Below are 26,261 nucleotides of genomic sequence, written 5' to 3' on the forward strand. Positions count from 1 at the left end.
TTAATATATTGGTGCAATATGGATGGGATGATAATAATATGAAAGAAAAACACATTTCAGTAAAAATAAATTTCTCTTATAGGTTACAATACACTAAATACTTTTGGTGTTCAATGCTATAACCCTCTAAAAACAAAATCTTCATTTATTTGAAGACACAATTCTCTGTACGGGCACTTGCCATGACTTTATTTTTGAATATTTCTGTGTTCATGTGGTAGGGAAAACATTGTTGTATACTACAAATTCCCTGTTTTGCTTTTAGGTTGGAGACTACATAAGACTTTGACAGTTGGCGGGAAACCATCATCAACTGGAGAGATGCCGGTAAAAAGATGGCCATAAAACAGTGACCGCTGATTCGCATTGAGTTCTTTCTTACATATTGGATGACCTATGTTTTTTATTGTTTAAATCATTGCGGCTTGGAATGCTCTTTAAGAAAAGGTATGGTTATGGGGGTGTCTACGCGCAAAAGTTTGACTTTATTTTTTGTTAAAGTTATTGCTTTTACATTGAATTTGTGCAGGAAATCTTTTGGTATGTTGTGACCTAAACTAACTTATGATAAAAATGAAATATCATCTGCAAGTGCAAAATATGACTGGGAAAGCAGATTTTTGGTCATTTCTTAGCAAAAGGGAAGAAAATAAGTGCATTAAATGCATGAATTCAGATTATTTGACCTGGAATAGTTGTTTTTCAAGTTGACCCCCCACCCTTATATATTGGAATAAGGGCTAAATTGCTTTCTGACTTAAATTCAACCGCATATTGGTTGACCGTGTCGCGTTAATGTGTTACATGAAGTTAGAATTCAACGCCAGGGACTCCGTGATCGAGTAACGCAACTAAAACTTTTGCGAAAAGCATGAACATTCAAACAGAGCCCCATTTCACCGACATGGAATGGCAGGCATTTTTACAGTATGGACAGTGCAGCAGATGCTTAACTGAGCCAGCCTTCATATTTAGTACAATCATGAATTGAGCAAGATTTTATCACTTCATATTATTCATAAAAGTACACTTAAAATACATAAATGCATGTTTTTGTTTCATTTTTTTATCTTTTTCTATTGGGTATTTTGACTTTTTCAGGAAGAGGAATGTCTGCGACTAAGTCAAGGGCCACTGGATAAGGGTTGTTGATGGCAAAACAGGTAATAATATCATTTTGTTATCATGTACACAAGCAAATAAGCATATGTATGATGCTTTAGGTGTGAAAGACTGTCATAATCAGGATTGTGGTCACTCACACCCTTGCCGTCATGTAATTCTCCTCGCAGTTTGTATTGATAGTTCCGCGTCCTGACATGTAAAGCTCGTGCTTTGTTGGCAGCTGAAGTTGGCACTTAACAGGGTTATCCTTGTTCCTGAGCATGTATGCAGTACAGCTGAGTTGATTTGCTACTTGTTACCCTACAATTAGCTTGTTTTTGGTATTGTTTTCTCACAATATGCTTATATTCATGTTTCCGGCTTAAAATGGTGTCGCGCCTTACTTAAACATAGGATTGTTATAGCAAGTGTCCCCTTCATCATTTACCTTAGAGGGATTTTTTTGACAAAATTTGGCACTTTCAGCAACTTGTTTTGTTTTTATTTGGTACATGCTTCTCTCATTCAGTGATTTAATGACAGTATTGTCCTTATTCTTTTTTCTTTGCATAGAAAGGTGACATGAATCATTGATATTTGTTGTGTTGAGAATTCTGCAGGAAGCTGTGTCCCCAAAAGAAGTACTAGAAACCCCTTTCAGGACACTGCCTTGATCTGAACTGCCTTTCTACCCCTGTTACTACATGGAACATCATTGCTAAGCTTATAATGCTTGCCTACATATGTGTTTTTGTTCAATTTAACTTTTCCTTCCAGCTTAACCCCCCCCCCCCCCCCCCAACAAATGAGCATTGTATTCTTTCGCTTGGTTACAAACTCCCATTTGGACCAGATTGCCACCATAAAAATAGCCTAAAGTACTTATTTTGTGTCCAAAATATGAAAATTTGTATTGTCTTGAACCTCTAAATGAGAGCTGGCAATGCATTTTGACCATCTGCTGCAGTTAAAAGGCACCCATGACATTACATGCTAGAATATTTCATTGGCGGCTGGTAAATAAATGGGCACCGATCGACAAGGCGCTTTCAAGATTTTACACTTTTATTGGTGTGAAATAACAAGTTATTGGAAGCTTATTGATTTCTACACTTCAAAGTATCTTTGATCTCTCATTTTGACTAATTAGTTTATTGTCTTGGATGAAATTGGATTGTTTTTGCTTTGAAATTGGCATTTTTGGGATGATTAAAAAAAAACACACACAAAAAGACATTATCAAAATTGCTTAGAGTGAAAATATCTAACAAATTCATTCTTTCCCCACCACACATTAGCCCCACTTGCATGTCTTTTGGTTTGTTTTGGTATTTTATTGCAGATATTGAACACAACAGCTTTAAATCTTAAAGGGGCAGTTAAGCTTTAACAGGCCTAATATCGCCTTCTTCGGACTGAAAACACCCGCGTGTGAAAATATGATACAGAATGACCAAATGGACAGCTAATCCAGCCAAACTTAATATATTGGTGCAATATGGATGGGATGATAATAATATGAAAGAAAAACACATTTCAGTAAAAATAAATTTCTCTTATAGGTTACAATACACTAAATACTTTTGGTGTTCAATGCTATACCCTCTAAAAACAAAATCTTCATTTATTTGAAGACACAATTCTCTGTACGGGCACTTGCCATGACTTTATTTTTGAATATTTCTGTGTTCATGTGGTAGGGAAAACATTGTTGTATACTACAAATTCCCTGTTTTGCTTTTAGGTTGGAGACTACATAAGACTTTGACAGTTGGCGGGAAACCATCATCAACTGGAGAGATGCCGGTAAAAAGATGGCCATAAAACAGTGACCGCTGATTCGCATTGAGTTCTTTCTTACATATTGGATGACCTATGTTTTTTATTGTTTAAATCATTGCGGCTTGGAATGCTCTTTAAGAAAAGGTATGGTTATGGGGGTGTCTACGCGCAAAAGTTTGACTTTATTTTTTGTTAAAGTTATTGCTTTTACATTGAATTTGTGCAGGAAATCTTTTGGTATGTTGTGACCTAAACTAACTTATGATAAAAATGAAATATCATCTGCAAGTGCAAAATATGACTGGGAAAGCAGATTTTTGGTCATTTCTTAGCAAAAGGGAAGAAAATAAGTGCATTAAATGCATGAATTCAGATTATTTGACCTGGAATAGTTGTTTTTCAAGTTGACCCCCCACCCTTATATATTGGAATAAGGGCTAAATTGCTTTCTGACTTAAATTCAACCGCATATTGGTTGACCGTGTCGCGTTAATGTGTTACATGAAGTTAGAATTCAACGCCAGGGACTCCGTGATCGAGTAACGCAACTAAAACTTTTGCGAAAAGCATGAACATTCAAACAGAGCCCCATTTCACCGACATGGAATGGCAGGCATTTTTACAGTATGGACAGTGCAGCAGATGCTTAACTGAGCCAGCCTTCATATTTAGTACAATCATGAATTGAGCAAGATTTTATCACTTCATATTATTCATAAAAGTACACTTAAAATACATAAATGCATGTTTTTGTTTCATTTTTTTATCTTTTTCTATTGGGTATTTTGACTTTTTCAGGAAGAGGAATGTCTGCGACTAAGTCAAGGGCCACTGGATAAGGGTTGTTGATGGCAAAACAGGTAATAATATCATTTTGTTATCATGTACACAAGCAAATAAGCATATGTATGATGCTTTAGGTGTGAAAGACTGTCATAATCAGGATTGTGGTCACTCACACCCTTGCCGTCATGTAATTCTCCTCGCAGTTTGTATTGATAGTTCCGCGTCCTGACATGTAAAGCTCGTGCTTTGTTGGCAGCTGAAGTTGGCACTTAACAGGGTTATCCTTGTTCCTGAGCATGTATGCAGTACAGCTGAGTTGATTTGCTACTTGTTACCCTACAATTAGCTTGTTTTTGGTATTGTTTTCTCACAATATGCTTATATTCATGTTTCCGGCTTAAAATGGTGTCGCGCCTTACTTAAACATAGGATTGTTATAGCAAGTGTCCCCTTCATCATTTACCTTAGAGGGATTTTTTTGACAAAATTTGGCACTTTCAGCAACTTGTTTTGTTTTTTATTTGGTACATGCTTCTCTCATTCAGTGATTTAATGACAGTATTGTCCTTATTCTTTTTTCTTTGCATAGAAAGGTGACATGAATCATTGATATTTGTTGTGTTGAGAATTCTGCAGGAAGCTGTGTCCCCAAAAGAAGTACTAGAAACCCCTTTCAGGACACTGCCTTGATCTGAACTGCCTTTCTACCCCTGTTACTACATGGAACATCATTGCTAAGCTTATAATGCTTGCCTACATATGTGTTTTTTGTTCAATTTAACTTTTCCTTCCAGCTTAACCCCCCCCCCCCCCCAACAAATGAGCATTGTATTCTTTCGCTTGGTTACAAACTCCCATTTGGACCAGATTGCCACCATAAAAATAGCCTAAAGTACTTATTTTGTGTCCAAAATATGAAAATTTGTATTGTCTTGAACCTCTAAATGAGAGCTGGCAATGCATTTTGACCATCTGCTGCAGTTAAAAGGCACCCATGACATTACATGCTAGAATATTTCATTGGCGGCTGGTAAATAAATGGGCACCGATCGACAAGGCGCTTTCAAGATTTTACACTTTTATTGGTGTGAAATAACAAGTTATTGGAAGCTTATTGATTTCTACACTTCAAAGTATCTTTGATCTCTCATTTTGACTAATTAGTTTATTGTCTTGGATGAAATTGGATTGTTTTTGCTTTGAAATTGGCATTTTTTGGATGATTAAAAAAAACACACACAAAAAAGACATTATCAAAATTGCTTAGAGTGAAAATATCTAACAAATTCATTCTTTCCCCACCACACATTAGCCCCACTTGCATGTCTTTTTGGTTTGTTTTGGTATTTTATTGCAGATATTGAACACAACAGCTTTAAATCTTAAAGGGGCAGTTAAGCTTTAACAGGCCTAATATCGCCTTCTTCGGACTGAAAACACCCGCGTGTGAAAATATGATACAGAATGACCAAATGGACAGCTAATCCAGCCAAACTTAATATATTGGTGCAATATGGATGGGATGATAATAATATGAAAGAAAAACACATTTCAGTAAAAATAAATTTCTCTTATAGGTTACAATACACTAAATACTTTTGGTGTTCAATGCTATACCCTCTAAAAACAAAATCTTCATTTATTTGAAGACACAATTCTCTGTACGGGCACTTGCCATGACTTTATTTTTGAATATTTCTGTGTTCATGTGGTAGGGAAAACATTGTTGTATACTACAAATTCCCTGTTTTGCTTTTAGGTTGGAGACTACATAAGACTTTGACAGTTGGCGGGAAACCATCATCAACTGGAGAGATGCCGGTAAAAAGATGGCCATAAAACAGTGACCGCTGATTCGCATTGAGTTCTTTCTTACATATTGGATGACCTATGTTTTTTATTGTTTAAATCATTGCGGCTTGGAATGCTCTTTAAGAAAAGGTATGGTTATGGGGGTGTCTACGCGCAAAAGTTTGACTTTATTTTTGTTAAAGTTATTGCTTTTACATTGAATTTGTGCAGGAAATCTTTTGGTATGTTGTGACCTATATACAGTGCTGATTAAAAGGGAAAAACCCATCTGTTTCTCGGGCCTACGGCTGCGCCGACAGGCCCCTCTTGAAGGCCTCTACGCTGTCAGCTGTGGTGCCCGGCGATGGGTGCTGGTTCCACAGTCTGATGGCGGAGAGGAAGAAGGAGTACTTGTAGACGTCTGTCCGACAGAAGGGTAGCAAGAAGCGTGTGCAGTTGCCCCTTGTGCTTGTGGTAGTCGGGTGAAAGAAGGTCTCTGGTTGGATGTCAATGAGGAAGTGTGTTATTCTGTACACCATTACAAGTTTGGCGTTGGAGCGTCGTTCGGCAAGGGCTGCCACCCTAGGTTTGCCACCATTTGGCTGGTGCTGCTTGTAGTGTGGTAGTCTCCCTTGACGAATCTGGCTTCACGGCGTTGGACAGCTTCCAATTGGTTGATGTTTGTCTTAGTGTGGGGTCCCAGGCAGTTCCTGCTTACTCTAGGATTGGCCTGACAAGGGTCTGGTAACACTGTGCCCTTATATCATGTGGGCAGCTTGTCAGGTTTCTCCTGAGGAAAGCGAGGCTGTTGTTTGCTTTCTTTGCGGTCGTGGCTACATGCGTGTTCATGGACATCTTCTCGTCGATATGGACTCCGAGGTATGTTCCTCCCTTCACTTCCTTGAGATCCCTACCATGGATGGAGTAGGTAGAACGGATGCTTAATTTATCAACATGGTTCTGAACAGAGGCGTATTTAGGTGGGGGGCTAGGGGGCTAAAGCCCCCCCAGCTGGGTGGCTAGACACGATTTTTAATAAAAAAAGAGCCCCTTACAGTTTCAATCCACTTGTGTATTTCCTGTCATATGTCCCTAATTAAGCCATAAACAGCTGTCGATTTGTGTGATTAGCCCCCAGGCATGTGTACAGACGATCTAACCTTCGTCAGCTAAAGTGCACGCTTCATTGGCTGTAAGTAATAAACTGCGCTATTTGATTGGCTGAAGAAGATACATTCAAATAATGAAATTCATCCATACATTTAGCTATAGATAAATGTTTACAAATGGCTGCCGCATGAGACTTGTGAAAAACAATATTTCAATTTGTAGCAATTAAAGAGTTTAGACGAACGCAATGGACAATCATTATTATTTTTTCGGTAATTTCTTTGATGAATTTAATTGGTATTAGCTCTTTAGATTGATAATCCTTTTGAGTAACAAGTTATTGCCAGTGAAATTCAACTGCACACTTAATGAATGGCAATTAATTTTTTTGTTTTGATTTGTTTATTTTACAAATCGGGCTAACTGCGTTGATGTTCATCCATAGTTTTTTTGCTATATGAAACTAAATCATTTTCTTAAAGCGTGACAACATCGAGGCAGCAACACCGAATTAAACTACACAAGACACCTAACGACTCCCTTGTTGACACTTTTGTGAACGAAATGGATACCCGATTCAGTTATTTGCAGACTCAGGCAGCCATGGGATTGAAGTTTATACCTGAACAAATGTGCTCCTGTCAGTGCTAGTGACCTTGAATGGTTCAATGATGATCTCCCTTCCCCTCAGTCCCTCCCTGCCGAGTTGCACTTTATATGGCAAGCTAGGTGGAAAGGTGTACCCAACCCACCTACTTCCCTTCAGGGCTCTGATGCACATTGTGATTCCCAGCTGTACCCCACCATTTACACTGTTTTGTCCATATCATGTGTGTTCCCTGTCACATCATGCGAGTGTGAAAGGAGTATCAGTGCCCAAGGACTTGTTAAGACAAAACTAAGATCATCAATGGGTCAGGACAGGTTTTCCGCTGTGTGCCTGCTTTCCATTCATAGGGACATGGACATAAACATTTTAATGTTGTACCTAAGTTGACCTAGAAGGATATCCAACACGGTTAAATAGGAGGTCCACCCATCTTACACCGTTAAAAAAGTTATGAATAAAGATAATGTCTCCCACCACTTTAGTGGTTTGAGAGACATTTGATTTACCCCTGTGTGTCTGTCTGTCCGTGTGTCTGTCACACTTGATGTGTGAACTCAAGTTCTTATTTGTTTCACATGCACTTTTATCATGCAAAATGCTGATTAGTGTCAACTTCACATGTCAAATACGATATGCGTGTTTCAACGCTGGTTTAAACAGAAATATATCGTATTCTAGTAAATCATTTAAGTTGATCATTTTTTTAATCAAATTTGGTAACAAAATAAATTGTACAACAGAAAACACGCACAAACTTGTCAAATTGCCATATATAAAATTAATAGCTGTGTATTGCGTCGTCTACTCAACATGGTGGTGTACACATGGGGCGTATAGTTTAAACCTAAATGAGCTCGATTTAATCGTAACTCTATGGTTTATATATATAGATACTATTGAGACGAAATGATATGTATGTGTCTGCATATATAAACACAAACATTTCCTTTCTTCACTGGGTGCAAGCAGATGTTCAACGTTACTTTCCTTATAGGCAAATGAAAGTCAAAACCTTAAAGCAAACCTCTGTTTAAACATAAATTGACTGATACAATATTGCATGTTCATTAAAATATCAAAGCGTTAATATATATTCGAACAGCTCTGGATATTTTATTTTAACAGAGATCTCTCAAATTGTGGACGATAAAATGACTTTTCTTAAGTTTCAAACCAGACGATAGATGTATTTGTTGTATATTTTATAAGCGATGTTGTATATTGTATTACATATGCTGTATGTTTTATTTATTAGCGATGTTGTATATTGTATTACAGATGCTGTATGTTTTATTAGCGATGTTGTATATTTCATTAGCGATATTTGCTAGATAAGGACTTCATTTAAAATGATTTTCAATCTATGGGTTTATGGAAAAAACATTTTCTTTTTATAAAATCCGAGAGCACGAATTTCACAGTCTTGAATATATTTTCTGTAAAATTTATCTACATGAATGTAGATTGTAATTGAACGATTGGGATATCAAATTTTGTAAATCTTCATTCAATTTAAGTGAGGATGGGGAGGTGGTTTAATTGTGATTTATTCGTTAAAAGTATAAACAACTTAATTCATATGTTAATATTATTTATTGATAAAGACAACATGATAGGGCATTTTCATACGCATACATATCTAAGCTCTCGTAACATAAATATATAATGCGGCCTCGCTATGGGAAAACGGGTCTTAATGCATGTGTGCAAACTGTCGTCCCGGATAAGCCTGAGTAGTACGCACACACTCCACCCCGCAAACAAAGCCCAAATCCCGTTATAGACTTAAACGTACCCGGGAATTTTAGAGCTAAATCGGTCGTTGTCGGGTTTTTTATAATTAGCTATGTTCGAATTTATGTCAATTTTCTGTTAAATGGCCTCTATATTATCCTAACTAATACTGAAAAAAAACATGTTGATGCAGTTTTTGTAAAAGAGATTTGTTTAAGATAAACAATATCGTTTTACGGTAATCGGTAGCGTGTTTTACGACATCAGATTTGGGGCGGGAATACAACTCGGGTACAGCCTAATATCGGGTACGTTTAAGTATATTTACCGTACCCGGGGTACATGTATTATTTCTATCTTTCATTAATCTAGTTAATTGATTAAACTGCTAGGACACATTACATGTGATTGTATGTAGACTCAATCGCGATGATCCACCTTAACTTCGAAAAACACATACACGTGAAATATGTGGATTGGTTTGTCTCTTGATTGAATTATCTGATCCACTCGTTTGTCTAAAATATTTAAAATATCGTTATTAACAGTGGCGTAGCCAGACCCAAATTTTAGCCGAGGCAGTATCTTAGGTCATTCGCATGCCCCCCCCCCCCCCCCGGAATATTTGTTATTCCTAGAACGTCTCTGGTGCGTTTTAAAGGCCTTTTAAACTACATTTTATACATCAATTACCGGAATCGTGGACGCCACATATGACCGTTAAGTATCAATAAAGTTAGCAAAAAAAATTGTTTGTGAATATCATAGTGACTAATTTCATAAAATTGCAAAATTTATTATATAGATTTTATTCTTTGACATAAATTTTCCTTTTTCATTGTAATCTCAACATTGCTCTGCAAATTTTAGCCGAGGCGAGGCAACTGCCTAGGTGTTCCTCAGCGTGGCTACGACGCTGGTTAATATATATACCGTCGTAAGTTTTGAACAAAAATCTGGTGAAACAAGTATTAGATCATCAAATCATGGCAACTGTTAATAACATTGATGAGATACATTTATTTTTAGATAAAACGTTTCTTAATAAATACACGGACATGATTTATTTTTCATCTTCAAGGTTTGTGTAGTTTTCTCGTGATGAGACATGAGTGATATCTTTAATAGTCTTGAGTTTGAAATACGACTTGCAAAAAGCTATGACGTTAAAAACACACATACAAAGGTTTATGTATCCTTCATTCTCTTTCCCTTCCTTCTACCCTTTTTCCTATCCGTCCATCTTTACTGTTGCTTCCATGCGTTAGTTTATCCTTTTGCCGATGCATCAATCACCAATCCACCCACCATTTCTTTTATTGTTCCACATTACTTTTTTGTAAAATTTTCTTCTTTCCCTGCCTTTCAATTAATCATCGCATTGCTTTGTTTCAGGTTTATTTTGACTCCTAGTTGTCTTAATCTACTGAAAATTAATGTCACTTGAATTATAGTGAAAAAAGGTCACTTTAACTTAATCATAAACACTTATGTTAGTTTCCAGCTGGCACCCATATTTTGTCTTTTACTTGCTAGGGCGATACCGTTGATATGTATACTTTAGGTAAGTATTACCAGCAAAACTCGGCGGTTGTCAAGATCACTATATCCTCACACTGCACCGGAACGATTCGCAGTTGGTCAAAGTAGCCGTTACATCGACAACTACCAGACCAACCGATCTTTAGCAAATGGTCAGTATCACACATATGTTAACTCTACAATAATAATAAAATCTTAAAGGGACATTTTGCACAGATTGTGGCATGTATTGAACTTTGTCATTAAATGATATAAATTGATAAATGTAAGCACTGGAACTAAACAGCTCCAGTTAAAAAAGAGAATAAAATTAGAGGGAAAAAAATAATCCTCAACTTGGCTCGTACCACTGACCATTGGAATAAAAGACTACCGCTTAAACCACTCGACCATCCATGCTCATAAAATGAATTGTGTATTTTATACTTTATATAAGCAATCTTCATAGTATCACAAACTATAACAATACCAACATAGCTCTCCCAATTATTAATCGTTTGGCGTTTGTACAGCTTTTTTTCAGGATTTCAAATCGTAAAAAAGATGCATATAATGAATATTTTAGAGCATGGTAAATGTTCAGTATTACTATTTTCTCGCAAATATAATAGCTAAAACGAAAATTTGCGAATCTGAAACATTTTTCTTTTCAATTTTGTCAGTTTACTAAAACATGAAAAGGTCCCTTTAACTATATACATAGCCTGGCCCTAAATAGCCCGACATAGAAGTCCTCAAATAACATTTTCTGAGGTTTCACTTAGGCAAGTAAACAACTTTAAATAAACCCTGTTGATAAAGAATGTCACCACCCATGTCCCGATACTATGACATCTTGACATAAATCACATAATAAATTTTACGGTGCGAGGCATCGCAAATATATGATATACTTGTATTATTATCGCGAGTGTTGCAAAACATATAGCTCCTTTTTCGCATAATTATTCCTTTGGGAACTACCTTTCTTTATTTCTTTATATTCTTGACGATGTCCGGTTATTTTCTGTATGTATTTTCAACTCTTCTTCTTTTATCTGTATAAATATCAGGTTTAAACAAAATACGTTGCACTTAAAGCATACTGTTTTTTCCCCTAGTGTCTCATGGTAAACAATATCACCGTAAATGTCCGTATACTAAGACATTTTGTCATACCAGACAGAACCGGTATACAATATTTTGCGATTGGAGACATTTACATGTAGGATTCATGTACTTTTCAAGCGACCGTTGCAAAACACATAGCTCCTTTTTATGTATACGAATAACATGTTTACAGGACGCGAAAAAATTTAAAATATAAATGCCATCGTGATTATCAGTGGGAACTTTTTTGCCAAAATAGTTTTTCTGATCAGTATGTGTGTGGTACGTTGCGTCACTTTGACAAAGCACGATTTAATTCTATTAATGTACTGGTGCATGTATGTGTCTTGTTCTGTGAAAATTGGGCAAAATGCATGTGCGTAAAGTGTCGTCCCAGATAACCCTGTGCAGTCCGCACAGGCTAATCAGGGACGACACTTTTCCGCTTTAATTGTATTTTTCGTTTAAAGGAAGTACCTTTTTACCGAAAATATAGTTTAAGCGGAAAGTGTCGTCCCTGATTAGCCTATGCGGACTGCACAGGCTAATCAGGGATGACACTTTACGCACATGCATTAAGCCCAGTTTTCTCATAACAAGGCTCATATTGATAAAGAGGCTTGGTCAAACCCTCAAAACCCTGAAACAAGCAAACAATGAATTTCGTTCAATATCCATGTGAAACTTCTGCGTTGAATATTCAGTTGTTAAAAATGCTTATTAATCTGAAAGTTGTTTGCATATCAAAATTTCAGCGCTGTGATGAGCATGTTAAACTCTTAAATACACAGTCATTGTAAACTCTATGCTAGAAATTAAGATATGTTGTCAACGTTCTCCGAAAACGGGGTTTATTGCATGTGCGCAAAATGAAATCAAAGATTGAAATAAAAGATAAGCCTGTGCAGTTTCCACCTTCTCTTGATTTTCGTTTAGAAAATACCTCCTTTAAACGGAAAATTTAATAAAACCGAATCTGGGATAACTCATAACGCGCATGCATTTAAATCCGTTTACCCGATGCGAGGCTCAGGTATTTTTTTCTCAACATGTATGATAAAATAATGAACGCCGAAGAAAGTATATGGATGATGGCCCTTCTTGAACTTTTAGTTTTCGTTCTATTCTTCGCGCAACTCCTCTATAATCACAACGACGACGACTATAAGATCACCGTCGATATGCTCTCGTAAGGGCTGATCGAATTTCTCACAAGCGCTTCTGGCGTCATTGAAATGCTCTTGGATGACGTCATAGTCATGACCTACATCAAGCTCTACTGTACAATTATAACATAGTTGACCATGCGTTTTACTCGCTACAAACCCGCCATGCTCTGTGTCGACCACTGGACAATATGCTCGCCGTTAATGTGGAACGGGGAAGAAAATGATGAAACGTATAAGCAAATCCTTGCCCTTGTGTCCCAAAGCGGCTCTTTTCTGCTCCTTAGGCTCTATATATGCCTCGATCTGGGTAAACTGGGCATAATGCATACCCGTCCCTGATTGGTTCAGGCTACAGGGACAACCCTTTCTGACTTAACTGGATTTCCATTAAGAAAAGACCTCTTTCAAATGACTTATTCAATAACAGAGGAAGGTGTCGTCCCTGATTAGCCTGTTTCATCATAAAAAATTTCGCTTTCATCATCATCAATGTCTTCCTGCTTTATTGCCTTAAAACGAATACTTGGCTGCGGTTGTGGGTGTGGGGGGGGGGGGGGGCACGCAACCTTAAACACCCAATGGTAACATGTCGGAATCCCGGGAGTTTAAAATAAACTTAATTAATTGCGTAACATTTACAATGACACGTCATAGAGATAACAACTAGTAGATTTGTAATGGCGACGCATTTTAATTGATGTGAAAACCTTGTGTTAGTAGAAAATGCTTTTATAAGTTGTATTGATAATTGGGTATAGGGACTGCTAGAGAAATTATAATAAAATATTCGTGTTTCCTTATTCTAATATATTTGAATATTCGATTGCTAAACCTTATATTCATGTGTTCAAACATACGAACGTCGCAAACAAAGAACTGTTCCTGATTGCTACAAATACGAATATTAACCCATTTATGCCTAGTTGACTCTCCCATCCTTCTAAATTGGATCAATTTATTTCCAAAATTAGGGATGTCTAGTATATTTATTTCTATATTTAGAACATTTTTTACAGAAATTCCTTTAAGCAAACAGCGCAGACCCTGATGAGACGCCACATCATGTGGCGTCTCATCTGGTTCTACGCTGTTTGCCAAGGCCTTTTTTCTAGACTCTAGACATAAATGGTTTAACGGTATCGTATATGTATCTTTGAAAAATGAGATAATGTAATCATTTCTGAAAACGATATTTGATTATTATGTTTCTCATATGTCACTATAGTACATTTAAATTTCATTCGGTGTATTTCTGGTATAAATATAATGGTTAACTTTATTTCAATACCTTATTATTTGCATTATTTCCCCTTGATACAATGTTTTCTATTGTTTTCGCATGAGAGAGACATTGCGAATTGGCATGATTGCCATACGACAGATATAAGATAAACAAGTGATATAAGTTAAGACGAATTTAGTTATTTTAATAAAGTCATGCATGCTATTATGTGTAATTGATGAGTGCCGTATATCTTTGAATTTAAAAGATATATCATGTTTGATTTATCTTTGCATTAAAAATCGAATATTCGAATCGGAATTAATTATTCGAATATTCAGTCGATTTTCGAATAATTCAATATTCGTTCCCATTCTAAATATATATATGTGAGTGTATGTCAGATTTTTTTCTGGAAATCGCTGAGTCTTCACGACTACCTTATGTGCTGCCCTTCCTTGTGACCTTTCAGGTGGAAATATTAATTTTGAGCCAAAATCGGAATCGGAATTAATTATTCGAATATTCAGTCGATTTTCGAATAATTCAATATTCGTTCCCATTCCAAATATATATATGTGAGTGTATGTCAGATTTTTTCTGGAAATCGCTGAGTCTTCACAACTACCTTATGTGCTGCCCTTCCTTGTGACCTTTCAGGTGGAAATATTAATTTTGAGCCAAAGTATGTCACATTTACCCCGGCTTCCCGGGTTTTCGCCAAAGAAGTAATTTTACTCAAAATAGACCAATGCACGTGGCCAATGGGACCATAATGTGCACGGGTAGACAATTTAAAGACATCTCATGTCTGGTTGCCCAGCCCTTAAAAGGACAAAGCTAATCCGCCAAGGTAGTTCTGATAATGTACAAAGATCTCATTCCCGCTCCTAGCGCGCTGGGCCGCCTTAATGACCGCTCTAGATAGATGTCACCAGCCGTCGACCCGAACGAATTCTATATTATATAATATGTTTAAAAACTGCGTGCAGCTAAGTGTTAAGTCCTGGCACAGATCTATATAAATGCTTAGCGTTGTTTTCTTTACGTTAATATAATATGTATGTATGTTGTTGATGTTGCTGCTGCCTCTGCGGTTTTCGTTGTTATAAAGATTGGTCGTAAAGCATCGCAATGTACTCCACAAATGAGTTATGAAAGGTATTGTCTATTCCCTTTTATAATAATAGTAATAATAATATTAGTAATAATAATAATAATAATAATAATAATAATTATTATAAAAAATATAATAATTACAATAATAATAATAACAAGAAATATCTTTAAAAAAAAGATATACGGCGTTGATTGTGGTTGGAGTTTATGGAAGGTAAAGATTTAAATGAATGAGATCAAGGATAGCTAATATCTTTTTCTGTGCAGTTTTTAGCTGCATCAAACGCAGTACGGGATGTTACGTGGAGATTTCGCGGCTTATTTTACATTATAACATATTGCTGGTCATAAACCTATAGATACAAAACAGAAAACCAAAGTCAACCGACCACACGCGAAGTCTCCGTACATATTTTAAATATGTATACGCGCGTTCTTCGAACAAACCTGTTTGAGTGGTTTATCGGGCATTGCTACGTGTATTTGATTCGATTATTAACAGTATCGAGAATCATCGCGCTCATACTTAATACATTAGTCAATATGATGCAATAATGCATTAGTAAATATGATGGAATAATTCTTGTTAATTAATTAAAAATAATATTTATCATTATATTGTTAAAAACACATTAAGAATCTATTATTGACATACCATAATTATATCGCTGGATATCTTCATTTAACATCTTTCTGGTAAAGAAAATTCCAGTTCACCCAGTTTACGCTATAGCGTCTTTATATATAACGATTATTTTACTGACCGCGAACTCCGATCAGCACATAAGGTCTGACCTGTATATAAACTCTGACATTCAAACACACTTACCGCGAACTGACCCCTTATACCTCGCGGGTTTAAATGCAATACATTAAAGTGAGACATCGCTTCCACTGCTCTTTATACTTTTACATATAACATGTTGACAGGAATATGGAAAGCAGTACTAAATATGAGAACAAAGCCTTTAAGTACACAACGTTCTCGCGCTGGGAAATCCTCTGAAAATAAAAGGTGCACGCACAGACTGTATTGATGTCGAGATTGAGTGTAAAACTGTTCTATCTATTAAGCCTTTTTGCTAGAGATACAACTGTTTCATGCTGAACACGCAGTAAAACAGTTTTACAAAGACGCGGACATGTTTCCAATGTTCTAGTGGTATTATCAAATCAGCCAATGTAGTCTATGAAGTGTATTCATCTGTACTTGGCCGCGGGAAGTTTTATTTGAATTCTATTGGACGCTAACAAAGGTCACGTAAGGTGAAAAGCTGGCGTAGTCAGCTCCGCCGAAAAATAATAATAGAACAATGTGGTAAATAGTACTGCGTAGTTCTGCTAAAATGATGCTGGTCACAGTTATGTCCCTTGGCGATACAGTAAAACTGGACACATACAGTTTGTAAAGTTTCAATTTTATATCTTTAAAGTAGATATATATATATAAACAGGCACTCTGAATGATACACAGGTTTACCGGTCGCGATAAACATGTATCCGAAAAGATCTGCTTTTTAACCTATCTATCCTTTGTTATTCAGCTAGTTTCGACTAAATTGATCTTGAGTGTTACGGAAAAACCCGGAGCTTTACGAATAAATCGACGACAGCATACAGTCACATGTAAACATACATGCCAGTAGAGCATGGTCGTTACGGTCTAATTGCTGGTTTATAAAATCATGATTTTACGTAGACTGTGTGTGTATTGTATCGAAAAGTACAGGCCAGACGGCTGTACTTTTCGATACGAATACACACACAGTCTACGTAAAATCATGCTCTAAACAGCTGATTGTTTTATTTAGCACGTTCTATTTTGAATAACACGTTGTACGTATGCTATACATTATATCTTAGTCTTAACTCGAGAAACGTGAGGGATTACATACGTACGTTCATTTTAAGGTAATTCATTATTTAAGTTGCATTTATGTGTTAAGTAAATATTAAAATGTGTGCAATACAGTTTATTGAGTATATTGCCATAAGCAAGTTAATTAATGGGGGGGGGGAGGTATAAATAACAGTGTTTTTTTGCAAAATTTTGGCAATGGGGCCGGGTCCCTTTGCATTGGGAAAATTAATATGCGTCATTTTGACTTTATAATTTGAGAAATTAATATTGTCAATTTTTTTACAGTACTGTTAATTGAGAATAAAAGTGATAATACTATTATATTCGCTTAGGTTTTACGTATAAAGCTGGATTTGAGATGTTGAGACTTTAAACATTTTTTTTTCTGTTGAAAATCGTCAATTGAGAATTTTCAGTTCCCATTTGAGAAAAAAGATATACTTTTTCAATTCGGAATGGGTCCCCATACAGGACCCAAATTTGAACGAAAAAAATCACTGTATATTATTTTGCTACTCTTAAAATAATTGTCATATTGCTCAGACGAATAAAGAAAATATAAGAACACCCTAAATTAGCATTGATCGTCTCTCATATATTGATATTCGACTCTTAGGGGGATGTTTTCACCCCTGCCCAACCTCTTGTATGCCATGAAACATTTCAACATCAAATGTCACCTTTGGATGTGATTCAGCGACAAAATCATTCGTTTTTTTTTAAGTGGCATGGTGCTGAAGGAAATTAGTCTCAGTGCTCAACGAAATTTAACTCAAGAATTAAGCTATTTAAGCCTACGCTGAGGTTGATTATATATATGAGGAGCATTGTGGGAAAACGTGGCGTAATGCTTGTTGCAATAATACAACTCAAAGCTCTTGACCCTCCGAGCTGTACATATGTGCTCATAAAAGCTCAGAGCATTCAAGAAGAATTAGGCCTAATGCATGCGCGTAATGTATCGTACCAGAAATAGCCTGTGCTGTCCGCACAGGCTAATCAGGTACGACATTTTTCGCCTAGACTTGATTTTCGTTTTTAAGAAACTTTGTGAAACGAAAACTTTCATAAAAGCGGAAAATGTCTTCCCAGATGAGCCTGTGTGCACTGCACAGGCTTATATCAGTATGGGACGATACTTTACGCGCTTACATAAGTCCTGAGGGACGATACTTTACGCTCTTACATAAGTCCTGTTTTCCCAGAGCACGGCTCATATATTCAACCAATGAACTGGTGCGTGGGTTTAATATAGGTTCGTGTGAAGGGTCATTGACATTAAAGGCTTCGAATATGGGGAAGACTTTGACACGAAGATACAATTTGGGGATATCTCTCACGTGATGAAATTGATAAGGGACTTGAACGAGATCTGGGTTAAAGACCTTTAACGACGCACAATGACACACTTAAATAACTTGGACAAGCAACACAATAACTTTACTTCTGAACACGGCGAGTACATTTTGATTATATATTTTGAACTTAACGGTGATTTATTGGGAAATACCCGGTATATTTATAAATAGACAACAGCTTGTGTCGTATGCAATATAATCGGAATTCCAATTAGTTTTTGCTATAAAAAGATTTTCAATATTTCTGTAAGCGACATAGACGTTGGACACCTGGAAGTTTTCCATATTTATACCAGCGATTTTGTGTTTGTATTTATTACATAAGCGAAACTTGTAAGTCTTTCCGTAATACTACCAGCGATTGTTATGTTGATTCAAAGAAGCAGTTTTGTGTAAATTTAATGTAAAGCAAATTTTGGTTACATTAATACGAAGTATTTCCGTTTTTATTACAGCAGATTTGGGAAGAGCAAATTCTTAGTATCTCCGATTATATTACGACAATTTCGCTGCATTATACGTAGTTCCGTATTTATTACAGCAATTTTAAAATTGTATGTATAGCAACGCATTAGATTCAATTGCAAATGTGTCAGTTTTTCTTTCAGCGACTCCCGGGTTTGTTCCATTGAAGGATATATCGTAGGCAAACTATAAAACATTTTCAAGGATTAAATTAGGGAACCGAGACCACCAACAATTTATATGATCCAGCAACTTTTATTTGAGCCGCGCTCTGTAACAAGGGGGTTTATTAAATGCATGTGCGTAAAGTGTCGTCCCAGATTAGCATATGCAGTCCACAGAGGCTAATCAGGAACGACACTTTCCGCTTTTATATTTTTCGTTTAAAGAAAGTATCTTCTAAGCAAAAATCTAAATGAGGCGGAATGTGTCGTCCCTGATTAGCCTGTACGGAATGCACATGCTTATCTAGGACGACACTTTACGCACATGCATTAAACCCCTTTTATGACGATACAATTTGACAAGAGGAGCTTCCACTGGTACCAACGACAACATTTTGGCCGCGCTCTGTGAAAAAGGGGTTTAATGCGTGTGTGTAAAGCACCGTCCCAGATTAGCCTGAGCAGTCCACACAGATTCAACAGGGGCAAAACTTTCCGCTTTTATGATATTTTCGTTTAAAGAACGTATCTTCTTAGCGGACTGCACAGACTGTTAGATATACCACGATAACAGATGCACTTTAAATCGTTTCGCGACCTGTAAACATGTTGTTCGTACTAATCACGAGGGCAAACATGTTCGCTGTAATTTTAAGATATTTGTCTAATCCTAACACATGTAAAGAGAAAATAAGAATGATAGAATATTCGGATAGAACGTGAACGTACATCACTGTATTCAAGAAGATGCATAAGGAGAGATTGGTAGTTCCCCTAATGAGTAATTAGGCAAAAATGAGCTGACATATGCTTTCAACACATGCGATAACACTATATTAATAACCATGGCGTGGCAATGTCACCAAGCGCAAAATTTCTTATATCAAAATGTTTAAGCAGTTACATTGCAGATGACTTTGCTTATCCGGACCTTGACGGTGTTATTGTACCAGCAGACCGTGGCTTGTTTGTTAACATGTCGATTTTATTTTAAGTTGTTGACTATCCTATTTGAACCATTCTTAGAAAATGTATTTTAGCTCCGTGAATAACTTTTATTTGTTCTTTTTGCATAAGGAAAAATATGCAAAAAAAAATTAATACGCAAACGTGCGGCAGGCATGTATTCTTCGTAATAATAGTAATTATTATTGTGTTTTGTGTTTTTCCCTTGATTCAAGCGGGAGTTAAACCTCTATATATTGTTCAAAATAAATATAAAAAGTAGGATTTTTAGCGCCTTCATCTTTAGAAACTACATCAAGTAAATCCCAAATCCTATCCACGTGTGAGAGGTCACACCTCACGTTGTCTCCGTAAACAAGTCTGCTTAGTTGAATGTCCTCTAAGTCCCCGATCGTGCCGGTGTCCTTGATGTCAAAGTCCAAATAAAAGCACTTTAAAGGGATCTTTTCACGCTTTGGTAAATTGACAAAATTGAAAAAAGTTGTTTCAGATTCGCAAATTTTCGTTTTAGTTATGATATTTGTGTGGAAACAGTAATACTGAACATTTACCATGGTCTAATATAGCCATTATATGCATCTTTTGACGATTTTAAAACCTAAAAATTATAAAGCGTTGCAACGCGAAACGATTGAATAATTTGGAGAGTTCTGTTTTTGTCGTTAAATTTTGTGAAACTACGAAGATTGCTTATATAAGGTATAAAATACGTCAAGTATGTGTACTTGGCGGAATAGCTCAGTAGGCTAAAGCGTTTTTACTTCAGGACTCTGGCAGGACTCCTGGGGTCACTGGTTCGAAACCTGCTCCGGGCAATGTTCTTTTCCTTTTTTTAATTTTATTCTTGATTTTTTACTGGAGCCTTTACGATCCAATGTTTACATTTATCAATATAAAGCATTTAATGAATAAGTTAAAAAATGCCAAAATCTGTGAAAAGGCCCCTTTAAACGCGCGCCTGATAACGAATGTCCCATGACCCGTTTAGATTCACAGTTAACCGATTGGTTGGTCATTAACCTCTGTTTTATTTTCATACGATCTGGGAAAACTGGGCTTATTGCATGTGCGTTAAAAGTCGTCTCAGATTACCGTTGAAACAAAAATGCGTTTACCGGTAGCTCTTTTTTCTCATATCGCGGCTTATAATGGAGTTGTTTTGTTTATATGTGATTACCTAAGGCAGCTAAAAATAACCTCTGTTAACAGAAATTCAACGACAATATTTCGCTACATCTGCACATTTCTGAAATGCAGGTCAACAGCGATAACGATGACATTGATATACATCTGTATAGCAGTGTTAGGTTAAGTTTGCACGTACATTGTATATAACAACTCGTGCCTGCTGTGGTTAAATAATGTGGGGCGTTTTAAACCTGGTGCAACTGCACTGTCCGCCGTCTCAATTTTACAGCAGCAGTCATTGTTTATACGTATCTAACTAGTAAGTTAAGTACTTTTGTAGTTAAAGTTAGTATTTTGCGATACAGCTTTTAAGTTTTGAGTTGCCGATGTGATAATACAGTTTAAACTGCTGAACGTAGACGTCAGCAGCCAAGCTCCACCTGTCATAGGTTGTTTCGCCCCATTATGCTCGGTACAACCTCAAGGTGGCGGGGCAGGTAGTGATGGCCAATCACTACCTCGTCTACGATGGCTGCCAATTTGGTTCGCTGCGTCTTAACCAGAGCCACATTGATGCTCGTTCAGCTGCCTTGCCCAGGGCGTGGATTGTAGTCTTCCTGACTCTTCCTTCTGCGCTCAGTGCTCCAAACATCTTCCACACCGACTGTGATGGAAATCCTCTGCATCCAACTTCCACTGGAAAGATCCATGTCTTCCAGCCTCTATCTCTGCATACATCTGCCAGATCCTGGTATTTGGCTTTCTTCAGCTCATAGGCCTCCTCGATCCTCTCCTCCCCTGGCACAGTTAGCTCTACAAGGATCACCCGCTTCGCCGCCTTTGACCATAGCACTATGTCGGGTCTGAGAGTTGTATGGGCTACTTCCTCGGGAAAAACTAGTTTCTTCCTTAGGTCTGCACGCATCTCCCAGTCGTTTGCATCTTGCGGAATACAAGACCTGGAACTGATTGTGGCGGTGGGCTTTGTTGTACCCTCCTTGACGAAGCTGATGAATTGGGGTCCTAATTTCTTCCGGGGTCTATCCCTCTTCCGCTCTCTTTCTAGGGCGTCGATATTAAAGACACATTGCCGTCTCTGGTTTAGGACATCTAGTTGTTTGTTAACTAGGGATTTAGTTAGACCTTAACAAATGGCAGGGGTTGAATGTGAAAGGGCCGGGTGTCCTCTTTAAGGCAAAATCGTCATATAGTAATCTTTGTACATTGTTAGTTACTCATTTGTGCAGTTTTTATTCAGGCACTTTCATTCAAGCATCGGTTTAGCATATTTTTTATAAGGTATGATCCTTATTAAAAAATAATTTGATGTAAAATTGTTAATAGCCAATAGAAAACAGCATGCTGAGTGTTTTTGCAAAATATTTACACATAAAAGACGGACACAGAAGTCTGGGATACATTTTTAGTTTACCTGAGCACAACTTGCTCACGGTGAGCTTTTGTGATCGCTTTTTGTCCGTCGTGCGTCGTCCCTCGTGCGCCGTCAACATTTGCCTTGTGTACTCTCTATCCACATTTATTTCCAATTTGGTCAGAAGATTGGTCTCAATGATATATTGAATGAGTTCTAAAATGGTTATGTTTGCTTGAAAAACATGACTGCCAAGGGGCGGGGCATTTTTCCGAATATGGCTATAGTAAAATCTTGTTTACACGCTAGAGGCCACATTTATTGTCCAATCTTCATAAAACTCGGTCAGAAGATTCATCCCAATAATATCTTGGACGACTTAAAAAATGATGCCGGTTGGTTGAAAAACATGGCCGCCAGGGGGCGGGGCATTTTTCCTTATATGGCTATAGTAAAACCTTGTTAACACTCTAGAGGCCACATTTATTTTCCGATCTTCATGAAACTTGCTCAGAAGATTTGTCCCAATGATATCTTGGATGAGTTCAGAAATGGTAACATTTGCTTGAAAAACATGGCTGCCAAGGGGCGGGGCATTTTTCTTTATATGGCTTTAGATGGCTATAGTAAACTCTTGTTAACACTCTAGAAGCCACATTTATTGTCCAATCTTCATGAAACTTGGTCAGAAGATTCATCGCAATAATATCTTGGACGAGTTCAGAAATGATGCCCTTTGGTTGAAAAACATGGCCGCCAGGGGTTGGGCATTTTTGCATATATGGCTATAGTAAAACCTTGTTAACAATCTAGAGGCCACATTTATTGTCCAATCTTCATGAAATATGGTCAGAAGATTTGTCTTATTGATATCATGGATGAGTTCGAAAATGGTTACGTTTGCTTGAAAAACATGGCTGCCAAGGGGCGGGGCATTTTTCCGAATATGGCTATATATGGCTATAGTAAAATCTTGTTAACACTCTAGAGGCCACATTTATTGTCGGATCTTCATGAAACTCGGTCAGAAGATTCATCGCAATAATATCTTGGACGAGTTAAAAAATGACGCCGGTTGGTTGAAAAACATGACCACCTTGGAGGCCTTATATGGCTTTAGTAAAACTTTGTTAACACTCTAGAGGTCACATTTTTTCCGATCATCATGTAACTTGGTCAGAAGATTTGTCCGAATGATATTTCGGATGAGTTCGAACATGGTTTTGGTTGCTTTAAAAACATGGCCACTAGGGGCGGGGCATTTTTCCTTATATGGCTATATGTGGCGTTATTAAAACCTTGTTAACACTCTAGAGGCCACATTTATTGGCCAATCTTCGTGAAATTTGGTCAGAAGATTGGACTCAATGATATCTTGGATGAGTTTGAAAATGGTTACGTTTGCTTGAAAAACATGGCTGCCAAGGGGCGGGGCATTTTTCCTTATATGGCTATAGTAAAATCTAGTTAACACTCTAGAGGCCACATTTATTGTCTGATCTTCATGAAACTTGGTCAGAAGATTCATCCCAATAATATCTTGGACTAGTTCGAAAATGATGCCGGTTGGTTGAAAAACGTGGCCTCCAGGGGGCGGGGCAGTATTCCTTATATGGCTATAGTAAAATCTTGTTAACACTCTAGAGGCCACATTTACTGTCCGATCTTCATGAAACTTTGCCAGAAGATTCATCCCGATAATATCTTGGAAGAGTTAAAAAATGAAGCCGGTTGGTTGAAAAACATGGCTGGCAGGGGGCGGGGCATTTTTTCTTAAATGGCTATAGTAAAACCTTGTTAACACTCTAGAGGCCACATTTTCCGATCTTCATGAAACTTGGTCAGAAGATTTGTCCCAATAATATCTTGTTATCTCAGGTGAGCGACTTTGGGCCTTTCAGACCCTCTTGTGAAAGGTTGGTGCATAAAAATCGGAAGGGGGTTTAATATGTTTTAAAATGGACCGTGATTTGAGAAAATGTGGTCTAATGCATATGCGTAAAATGTCGTCCCAGATTAGCATGTGCAGTGCGCACATGCTTATCAGGGACGACACTTTCCGCATTTACTGGATTTTTGCTAAGAAGAGACTTTCTGAAAACGAAAAATACCATAAAAGCGGAAACTGTCGTCCCTAATAAGGTCTGTGATACCACATGCTTTAAACCCTCTTTTCACAGAACATGGCCCAAATAGAAGGTCGCTGCTATTCTTCTTTATTTACTCACCTGCCATAAAACAATTGTTATATGGGTTTATGGTGATGACCATATACAAGGAAATCATCCCGGTGCGATCAGAACAAAACTGACATACACCACCAAATATCATACAGTCAAAGCGCTGTTAAATAATGAATAACGTTTTACAATATTTCAGAATAAGACGAGAGAAATCAAGATGGTGAAGCTAACAACATTTGAGGAACAGTCGGCCTGCCCATGGTTTGTTGTTTCCCTGTGCCATGCTCTATAAATTTTGATTTTCCGCAAATTATAAAAGCGGACGTCCTTGTTAAAATACACGTTGCTTACACTGGCAGTCATATTTTAGTCACTGATTTGAATTTCAACTGAACATTATTTTATATAACGTTTATATAGAGACATCAGAATAATAGGTAAGTGTTGATTATAGATCAGGTTTATCATGCGAGGCTTAGAAAACAAAAAGCACGAGCCTTGGCGTTTTACCTGTTATTATTACTTAATATTATTTGTTCAATACCTGTTATTCTATTTATCCCACTTTTAATTCAGTAAACCTTTTTATTTAAACAAAATTAGTTTTCATGAGTGTTTGTCGTATTTTGATAATGGCTGTAGTGTAACCAAGGTCAGTGTATTACTCCGTGTTCCAAAATAACCGCTGATCAAATTATCATTTTTTTAAATCAGAATATCGTTCTGTGACAAAGAGTCGTGCGTTATTAATTACAATTTTATTCATATTGAATTGCAAATCTTAAAGTTTTATAACATCAATATAACATTTAGTTGTTATATTCAAGGAACTACATTTGTTTACAAAGTAGCCTAACAAAGTAGCACGTGCCGTTGATTATACCAGAAATGTAATTAGCACGGCTTTAATCCACCGAATTCGATGTAAAAGTGTGATGAAAATAAATATCATGTTTATGTTTAAAATATGAGCCGCGTCGGGGAATAATTGTGTTTATGCAGGTGCGTAAAATGTTTTCCCTGATAAGCTCTTGTAGCCCGCACAGAATAATTAGGGACGACATTTTCCGATTCTATGGAATTTTAAGTCTAAAGTATTTTTTTTCTAAATTAATATGCCGTTAATGCGGAAAGTGTCGTTCCTTAAAACCTGTTCGGACTGCTCAGGCTAATCTGGGACGACAAGTAACGCATATGCATTTAGCCTATTTTTCCAGAACTCTTCTCGTGTCTTGCATAGTACAATGGGTTTTACAAAATCGTTGACAATTATGTTTCCAGCCGCAAAAACGTACGCTTCAACTTCGGTTACAAGCCCGACATGTCGGACGGGAGACAGGAAGTGACGTCGGGCCACTCACCGATTTTCGACCGTAGCCTGCCCTCTGGCGGCGGCGCCGAGCGATCTCCGAACCAGTCCGCGTCTGCGCAGTCACAGCGCAGTCTACAGCGGGCGAACCCGGCTTGGGGTGCCCTCTTTCAAAGCAGGGAGGCGTTCGTGGAAATGCACCTCGCGTGAATAGATACAGACGAAACTAATCGCAGGGACGTAGAATGGAGTCGCATTTGATCGGACTGGGTGATTGGACTTTAAGATAGACTGATATTGCACCCGCCCCCGCCCTCTGAAAATAGCGCATCAAATGTTATAATTTCAACCCGAGCACAAGTGACTTAATAAATATTGCTAATATTAAGTTGTGTTC

At 37.3% G+C, this 26,261-nt stretch overlaps 1 protein-coding gene and 1 long non-coding RNA gene across 3 annotated transcripts; one reads left to right on the forward strand and one right to left on the reverse strand.

The window, feature by feature from the left end:
• Positions 1-263: 263 nt before the first annotated feature.
• On the forward strand, positions 264-5,973 carry LOC127858176 (uncharacterized). Of its 2 annotated transcripts, none has more exons than XR_008038786.1 (5): positions 264-327; positions 1,102-1,163; positions 2,849-2,910; positions 3,685-3,746; positions 5,432-5,973. It is a non-coding gene; the product is annotated as an uncharacterized LOC127858176 (long non-coding RNA). The 2 variants fall into 2 exon arrangements; XR_008038787.1 differs by having other exon boundaries at positions 270-447.
• Positions 5,974-6,177: 204 nt separating this feature from the next.
• LOC127857197 (uncharacterized) lies at positions 6,178-21,925 on the reverse strand. Its single transcript, XM_052393614.1, has 2 exons — positions 21,561-21,925; positions 6,178-6,373 (listed from the first exon to the last, which is right to left on the reverse strand). The coding sequence occupies exons 1-2, from the start codon at positions 21,923-21,925 to the stop codon at positions 6,178-6,180; spliced, it is 561 nt and encodes a 186-aa protein (XP_052249574.1).
• Between the last annotated feature and the right edge of the window lie 4,336 nt (positions 21,926-26,261).

The sequence above is a fragment of the Dreissena polymorpha genome, chromosome 14 (genome assembly GCF_020536995.1).
Source record: "Dreissena polymorpha isolate Duluth1 chromosome 14, UMN_Dpol_1.0, whole genome shotgun sequence".
NCBI lineage: Eukaryota > Metazoa > Mollusca > Bivalvia > Myida > Dreissenidae > Dreissena > Dreissena polymorpha.

Coding starts and splice junctions, on each gene's coding strand:
- LOC127857197 (XM_052393614.1), bottom strand. CDS start 21,925: ATGCGTGCAGACCTAAGGAAGAAACTAGTTTTTCCCGAGGAAGTAGCC. Junction 6,374..21,560: donor CGAGCATCAATGTGGCTCTG/GTTAAGACGCAG, acceptor CATCCATGGTAG/GGATCTCAAGGAAGTGAAGG.